This window comes from Mandrillus leucophaeus, unplaced genomic scaffold (assembly GCF_000951045.1).
Source record: "Mandrillus leucophaeus isolate KB7577 unplaced genomic scaffold, Mleu.le_1.0 Scaffold366, whole genome shotgun sequence".
NCBI lineage: Eukaryota > Metazoa > Chordata > Mammalia > Primates > Cercopithecidae > Mandrillus > Mandrillus leucophaeus.
The window spans coordinates 1,751,095-1,759,935 of NW_012103876.1; the positions used below are offsets into that span (position 1 = coordinate 1,751,095).

Consider the following 8,841-nt stretch of genomic DNA (forward strand, 5'->3'; position numbering starts at 1 on the left):
TCACCCACACTGGAATGCAAAGGCAAGATCTCAGCTCACTGCAACCTCTGCCTCCCGAGTTCAAGCAATTCTCTGGCCTCAGTCTCCTGAGTAGCTGAGATTACAGGCGCCCAACATCATGCTCGGCTAAAGACACCAACTTCTGAAAGACTAAAAGTTCGTGTCCCTTGGGATTCAACATGAATTTTAGAATGGAATTTTCTATCTCTACACATACACACACAAAAAAATTCTGTTGGGATTTTGATGGGAATTGTGTTGAACCTGTAGATCACTTTGGGTAGTACTGACATCTTAACCATATTAAGTTTTTCACTCCATGAATATAGGAAGCCTTACCATTTATTGGTGTCTAATTTCTTTCAACTTTTTGTAGTTCTCAGTGTACAAATCTTTAACCTCCTTGGTTAGGTTTATGGCTAAGTATTTTATTCTTTTTGATGATACTGTAAATGAAATTGTGTTATTTCCTTTTCAGATTTTTCATTGTTGGTTTAACAAAAATGCAACTGAGTTTTGTAAGCTGGTTTTATATACTACTGTTTTGCTGAATTCACTTATTATTTCATTTACTAGTTTTTTTTTTTTGGTGAAATTTTAGGATATTCTACACATAAGATCATGTCACCTGTGAACAGAGATATTTTACTTCTCCCTTTCTAATTTGGATGCCTTTTATTTCTTTCCCTCGACTAACTGCTCTGTCTAGGACTTGAAGTACTATGTTGAATAGAAGTAGGCAAGAGTAGGCATGTCTGATTTTAGAGGAAAATCTTTCAGTCTTTCACCATTCAGTATGATGCCAACTGTGGGCTTTTCACAAATGGCCTTTATTATGTTGAGGTAGTTTTCTTCTATTCCTAGTTTGAGCGTCTTTATCGAGAAAGGGTGTTGAATTTTGTCAAATGTGTTTTCTGCATTAATTGAGGTGATCGTGTGTTTTTTCTCCTTCATTCTGTAATATGGTGTATCACATTTATTTTCATATGTTAAACCATCCAGGAATAAATCCCATATGTTCATGGTGTACAGTTGGCTCTCTGTATCTGTGGGTTCTGCATCCATGGATTCACCCAATTGAGATTTGAAAATATTTGGAAAAAATTTACATCTATACTGAATATGTATAAATGTTTTTTCTTGTCATCATTCCTTAAACAATGCAGTATAACAACTATTTACATGTAATTTACATTGTATTAGGTATCATAAGTAATCCACAGATGATTTGAAGTATATAAGAGGATGTGTATAGGTTATACAGGATTTAAACATCTGCAAATTTTGGTATCCAAGGGAGGTTCTGGAACCAGTCCCCCCATGTAGTCAACCAAGGGATGACTGCCTATCCTTTTAATGTGCTGTTGAATTTTAGTTTGTTAGTATTTTGTTGAGGGTTTCTTCATCAACATTTATCAGGTACATTGGTTGCCAGTTTTATTGTAGTTTTTTCCTTTTCCTTTTTTTTTTTTTTTTTTTTTGAGACAGAGTCTCACTCTATCGCCCAGGGTGGAGTGCAGTGGCACCATCTCAGCTCACTGCAACCCCTGCCTCCCAGGTTCAGGCGATTCTCCTGCCTCAGTCTCCCCAGTAGTTGGGATTTCAGGTGCATGCCACCATACTCGGTTAATTTTTGTTATCTTTAGCAGAGATGGGGTTTCGCCATGTTGGCCATACTGGTCTTGAACTCCTGGCCTCAAGCAATCCAAACACCTTGGCCTCCCAAAGTGCTGGGATTGCAGGCATGAGTCACTGCGCCCAGCTGCTTGTAGTTTTTTTGATCTGGCTTTGATATCAGGGTGTATCATGCTACTAATAAAGACATACCCTAGACTGGGTAATTTATAAAGGCAAGAGGTTTAGTTGACCTACAGTTCCACATGGCTGGGAAGGCCTCACAATCATGGCAGAAGGCGAATGAGGAGCAAAGTTACATCTTATATGGCAGTAGGCGAGAGAGTTTGTGTAGGGGAACTCCCCTTTATAAAACCATTAGATCTCATGAGATTTATTCACTATTATGAGAACAGAACAGGAAAACCCGCCCCCATGATTCAATTACCCCGCACCGGGTCCCTTCCATGACACGTGGGAATTATGGGATCTACAATTCAAGATGACATTTGGGTGGGGACCCAGCCAAACCATATCACAGGGTAATGCTGGCCTTATAGAATAAGCTGAAATAAAATCCTCCTTCCGTTTTTTGGAAAACTCTGAGGAGGATTGGTGTTAATTTTTATTTAAATGTTTGGCCACATTTACTAGTGAAGCCACCTTGTTGCAGGCTTTTTTGCTGAAAGGTTTTTGATTACTGACTCCTTACTCGTTATTGTTCTGTTCAGATTTTTTATTTTTTCATAAGCCAATCTTGGTAGGTTTCCAGGAATTACTCCATTTATTCTAGGTTATCCAGTTTATTGGGAGTATAATTGTTGGCAGTATTCTCTTATAATCCTTTTTATTTCTGTGGCACTGGTTGTAATGCCCCCTCTTTCATTTCAGATTTTAGTAATTTTTAAAAATTCTATCACTGAGCTATCAATACTGATTTTAGTAATTTGATTCTTCTCTCTTTTTTAATCTAGTTAAGAGTTTGTCAGTTTTGATCTTTTCAAAAACCCAACTCTGTGGCTGGGTGCAGTGGCTCATGCCTGTAATCCTAGTACTCTGTGAGGCAAAGGTGGGAGGATCACTTGAGGCCAAGAGTTCAAGACCAGCCTGGGCAACTTAGCTAGATTCCCACCTCTACAAAAAATAATAAAAAAATTAGCTGAGTATGGTGATGCACGCTTGTTGTCCCAGCTACTTGAGAGGCTGAGGCTGGAGGATGGCTTGAGCCCAGGAGTTCAAGGTTTCAGTAAGCTATAATTGTGCTACTGAGCTCCAGCCTGAGTGACAGAGTGAGACCCTGCCTCAAAACAAATGAAATGTTTAAAAACCTCATATCTTAGTGTTGTTCATTTTTTTCCCTATTCTCCATTTATCTCTGCTCTAATCTTTACTATTACCTCCCTCTGCTAACTTTGGGTTCAGTTTCTTCTTTTCCTACTTTAGATATAGTCAGGTTGTTGGTTTGAGATCTTCTTTTTTAATGTAAGCATTTATTTACATCTGTAACTTCTTAGTGCTGCTTTTGCTGCATCCATGTTTTTATATGTCGTATTTCCATTTTAATTTGTCTCAAGGTATTTTAAAATTTCCCATGAGATTTTTTTTTTCTCTGAACCACTGTTGTGTGTTGTTTAGTTGTCATATATTTGTGTGTTTTCCAGATTTCATTCTGCTGTTGACTTCTAGTTTCATCCCACTGTAATTGGAAGATACTTGGTATAATGTCAATGTTTTTATATTTTGTTTAAGTCTTGTTTTGTGGCCCAACCTGTGGTCTATCTGGAGAAAATTCCATGTACACTTGAGAAGAATGCGTGTTCTGCTGTTTTTGGGTGGAATGTTTTGTATATGTCTATGCTGAAATGGCTTATAGTATTGTTCAAGTCCTCTGTTTTCTTACTGATTTTCTGTCTGGTTATTTTATCCATTATCGAAAGTGGGGTATTGAATCTCCTACTATTATTGTGTTGTCTATTTCTTCTTTCAATTCTGTCAGTGTTTGCTTTATAGATTTAGGAGGTCTGATGTCCAGTGCATATATATTTGTAATTTTTATACCTCCTTGGCGAACTGACCCTTTTATTATATAATGTCCTTCTTTGCCACTTGTAACAGTTTTTGACTTAAAGTTTTTTTGTCATCTATTAGTATAGCCACCCTTGCTCTCTTTGGGTTACCATTTGTGAGGAATATCTTTTCTCATCCTTTCATTTTCAGCAAGTCTTTCTTTCTTTTGTTTTTTAGAGACAGGGTCTTGCTCTGTCACCCAACTGGAGTGTAGTGGCACTATGATAACCTACTGCAGCCTAGAACTCCTGGGCTCATGGGATCCTCCCACCTCAACCTCCACAGTAGCTGGGACAATAGGTGTGTGCTACCATGCCTACTAATTAAAAACAATTTTTTTTAGAGACAGAGTCTTTCTATGTTGTCTAGGCTGGTCTTGAACTCCTGACTTCAAGCAATCCTTCTACGTTGGTCTCCCAAAGTACTGGAATTACAGGCATGAGCCATTGCACCTGGCGACAAGAGTTTGGTATTTGAAAACATAAAGTGAGACTCTTGTAGATGGCATATAGTTGGATCCTGGTTTTTAGTCCATTCAGTTAATCTCTGTCTTTTAATTGGGGACTTTAATCTATTTGCATTTAAAATAATTACTGATAGGGAAGAACTTACTATTGCCATATTAATTATTTCCTATATGTCTTGTAGCCTTTTCAGGCCTCCTTTCCTTTGTTACTGCCTTCCTTCATTTTTCACTGATTTTTTTTGGAGTGACATGCTTTGATTTCTTTCTCATTTCCTTTTGGATATATTCTATAGATATCTTACTTGAAGTTACCATTGAGATTACATAACGTATCTTAAAGTTGTAACCATCTAGTTTAACAACTTCAGTTGCATACAAAAACCTCTACTTCTTTACTACTCTACCCCAATTTATCTTATCAATGTCTTAAGTTAGATATTTATATACTGTATACCCATAACTTATTTTATTTTTTGAGACAGAGTCTTGCTCTGTTGCCTAGGCTAGAGTGCAGTGGCATGATTTTGGCTCACTGCAACCTCCACCTTCTGGGTTCAAGCAATTTTTGTGCCTGAGTAGCTGAGACTGCAGGCATGCACCACCACACCCAGCTAATGTTTGTATTTTTAGTACAGACAGGGTTTCACCATGTTGGCTGAGCTGGCCTAGAACTCCCGACCTCAGGTGATACTCCCACCTCAGTCTCCCACTCCAGGAAAGGCGCGGTGGCTCATGCCTGTAATCCCAGCACTTTGGGAGGCTGAGGTGGGCGGCCAGGCAGCCCCCATACAAGTCAGTACATTGTATGCATGGTCCACTCTTTTGTTTCTGGCCCAAGGGAAGAGCCAAGGTATGGGAGGTTTTCTCCTGGTTGAACCATGCTTTGCCAGGCAGGGAGAGGCACATGGGCATGTAAAATGCCACAAACTTTCCTAGCACTTTTGATAGACTATGCTCTGGGTTAGGCATTGGCCTGGGCACTGAAGCTTCTTAATTCGGCTCTGGAGTTCTCACAGTGATATTCTGGCCTGTATATGGTTGTTAATTCAGTGTCTCCATGGGGTAACAAGGGCCTGGAGCTTCCTAGTCTACCATCTTGCTGATGTCTCCCAGACTGTTCCTATTTAAAGTCCTCCGTTATTTCACTCCAATCTGGACTAATTGCTTCCTAGGTGCGCTCTTCATCATAATTTTGGGACTTCTCTTCAATATTCTCCTGGATTAAATCTGATGTTCCCTGCATCCCATGCCTTCCCGCTTTTTTTGATTACTTCCTCATGCCTTTGATACACTACCTCAGTAACCTCCTAAGAAACAGGGTGTGGGGATATATTCTCAAATTCCTGCATAGCTGGAAATGTCTTAATTCTATCCTCACACTTAACTGATAGTTTGGCTATGTACAGAATTCTAAGTTGAAAGTAATTTGTTGTAGCTAATTGCTTTAGGTGAGCAGACAAAAAGTTGGCTATTAAACTCGGGGATCCTTAAAGGTCAGAATGTGGAAGACCTTTTTCCTGTAGCATCAACTCTGCACTAGCTGTCTTTATTACAGATGGTTCCTTCAACTTCTATTTTTTTTTTTTTTTGAGACGGAGTTTCACTCTTGCTGCCCAGGCTGGAGTGCAATGGCATTATCTTGGCTCACTGCAACCTCCACCTCTCAGGTTCAAGCGATTCCCCTGCCTCAGCCTCCTGAGTAGCTGGGATTACAAACATGTGCCACCACACCCAGTTCATGTTGTATTTTTAGTAGAGATGGGGTTTCTCCATGTTGGGCAGGCTGGTCTCAAACTCCCGACCTCACGTGATCTGCCCGCCTTGGCCTCCCAAAGTGCTGGGATTACAGGCATGAGCCACCGTGCCCAGCCTCATTAAACTTTTTTAGACAATAAATTCTCTCACTTTTTGCCTGAAGGTGGGTAACCTGGCTACTGATCCTCCTGTCCTCAGTAATGAAGAGGTTGGCTGTTCCATCCACCAACTTTCAAAATAAATATCCAATTACAGCCCACATCTGACTCCTGCCCTCTATTAGATACTGTGTTTCTAAGTCCTAGACCTCTCTGGTGCTCTAAAGGGAAGATTCGTCCTTCCTTGGCTGTAGCCTCTCTACATGTATGTGGCTTTCTCTGCCCAGCTTCATCAGTCATTACTCTTACATTCTCTGTAGGTCTCCCTAATCTTCATTCAAATCCACTATCCTTCCCCCTTTTTTATAGCCATGAATTTATAACTTTCTCTATTCATTTACTGTTATTTTTAATGGGATCTCAAGGAGAGGGATAAGTAAACATACTAAATCTTGAATTGGAAGACAGCACATACCATTTCAATAGGAATTTTTTGGCAGGGGTGGGAGTATCAGGAGGGAATAATGGTGTAGACTTTATTACCAGATTTACTGTCACTTTTCTTTTCAGACAGGGTCTTGCTCTGTCACCCAGGCTGGAATAGTGTTGTGATCATGGATCACTGGCCTTGACCTCCTAGGCTCAAGCAATCCTCTTGCCTCAGGCTTCCGTGTAGCTGGGACCACAGGCATGCGTCACTATGCCTGGTTAATTTTTTATTTTTATTTTTGTAGAGACAGGGTCTCACTTTGTTGCCCAGGCTGGCCTTGAACTCCTGGGCTCAAACTGTCCTCCTGCCTCGGCCTCTGAAAATGTTGGGATTATAGGTATGAGCCATGGCACCTGGTATCACTTTTCTTTACAGTTAAAACTTCCCCTACAGAAGATATAACCTCGTAATTGTTGTTACCTCTTCCTCCATGACGTAGGTGAGCAGTTTCCAGTCCCACTCCACTGTCTTGGCATTGGCTGGATGTAGCCTGAAAGTCAAGTGAAATCAATTAGAATTATGGAGAATTTAGAGGGAGAAGGGATGGGATCTGGAAGGTGATAGAAGGAAGAAGCCTCTTCTTATCCTCCACGCTCTTGCTCACCCTGTGGTATTATACCATGTCAATCTGAGAGTAGTGGAACTTCATTGTTTTTTGCTACCCAGTATCCACTCCCCTTTTGGAAAGCTTTAGTACTATAATTTTGTCTTAAGAAACCAACTCTTCACTACTCTTAACCAACTAGTTTTACCTACCAGAATGCCAAAATGAAGTATATGACTTTTTTAGCCAATCATGCTGTTCTACCCCTCAATTCACAGTGATTGGCTCAAAGATATAGTCATGTCTCTCATTAGGCCAATTAAATCCTGCAAGACTCAATTTCAGAACTCTTGGGTGACTGTAAAGGAAACAGACACTCTCTCCCACTGGAAGTGTCATAAAAGCCTGAGGGTGAGAGGGCTACCACACGCAGCCCCAAAACAGAACCAAAGTAGAGCTGCAAAATGAATCCTGGTAACCATTTTTGTGTACTCAATCAAGTCACATCTTACTCCTAGGTTTCTAGTAACAAGAGGCATTACATTCTCTTTTACCAGTAGTTAAGGTCTGCTTGGACTGGGTTTCTTATCATTTGCAATTTAAATAACACTAATATACTAAGTCACCCACTGTGTAACAGGTTAAAAAAGCCTGTCAAGAGAAAGCTATGCCCTGAGTCCAAGATCCCTAGAAGATTCACCAACAGCCAGAGGTTACGGTTCATACTGTTGAATTTTCATGAGAAGCATGTAGGCCTCCTTTAGGACATCCACAGTCTCAGAGCCACTGAGCAAGATTTTCTGGATGATGTGAGCCACAATTTCTCTTGGTGGGTAATGCTGGGGTGACACAAAGTCCATCAAAAACTGCACAGTCCCCAGGGGAAAATTCTCTTCAATGGTATTTGCTACCATTCTTAGTCTTCGATGAGGGATGGGTTCTAATTTTTGACCCTTGTTCTGTAGAGATTAAAAAGAAGGAAATTAGGAGGGATTTCTGTAGAATAAAAAAAATAAGAGGTTCTAGAATAGGTTGAAGACAGCAACGTTTTCCAGGCATTTGAAATATTTCATAATGAGAAAAAAAAAAAGAGGCTGGGTGTAGTAGCTCACGCCTGTAATCCCAGCACTTTGGGAGGCCAAGGCAGGTGAACTGCTTGAGGTCAGGAGTTCAAGAGCAGCCTGATTGACATGGTGAAACCCTGTCTCTACTAAAAATATAAAAATTAACCAGACGTGGTGGCATGTGTCTGTAGTCCCAGCTACTTGAAGGCTGAGACATGAGAATTGCTTGAACCTGGAAGGTGGAGGCTGCAGTGAACCGAGATGGCGCCACTGTACTCCAGCCTAGGTGTCAGAGCGAGACTCCATCTCAAAACAGACAAACAAGAGCTTTAGCTAAAAAACTTTTAATGACATGGGAAAAAGCTTATATAAAGTTAAAAAATCAGAATTCAATATTATACATATAACTTGATTTCATCTATGTTAAAATATAGCATAGACAGAAAAATACAAATGGGTCAAGAGGTAGCCTAGGTTGATTTTGGGGTGAGGGTAACTAGAGACTTAGGGATAGCTGTGATACTATATCAGATACTGAAACAGATAAGAAAGAAGTTTTAAATTCATTTTGTTGTTAGGAGAAGAATTCCATTTTTTTTTTTTGTGAGAAGAGTAACTATTAAGTTGCTTCTTCCCCCAAAAAATATGTATATAAAGACTGTGACAGAATATGTGAAAAGTGATTTTTTATTATGTGGGTGGTAGAATTAGAGGTGATTTTTTCTGTATGTGCTCTTCCATAT

The 8,841-nt window shown here is 40.0% G+C and overlaps 1 protein-coding gene across 1 annotated transcript in view; it reads right to left on the reverse strand.

Annotated features, from left to right (window-relative positions):
* SIMC1 (SUMO-interacting motifs containing 1) overlaps window positions 1–8,841 on the reverse strand; it is a 50,888-nt gene that overhangs the window by 38,522 nt on the left and 3,525 nt on the right. The window contains exons 3-4 of the mRNA XM_011990003.1: window positions 7,761–7,993; window positions 6,911–6,980 (exon numbers count right to left, since the gene is read on the reverse strand). Coding sequence (XP_011845393.1) covers window positions 6,911–6,980; window positions 7,761–7,993 — 303 coding nt within the window. The remainder of the gene's footprint in view (window positions 1–6,910; window positions 6,981–7,760; window positions 7,994–8,841) is intronic.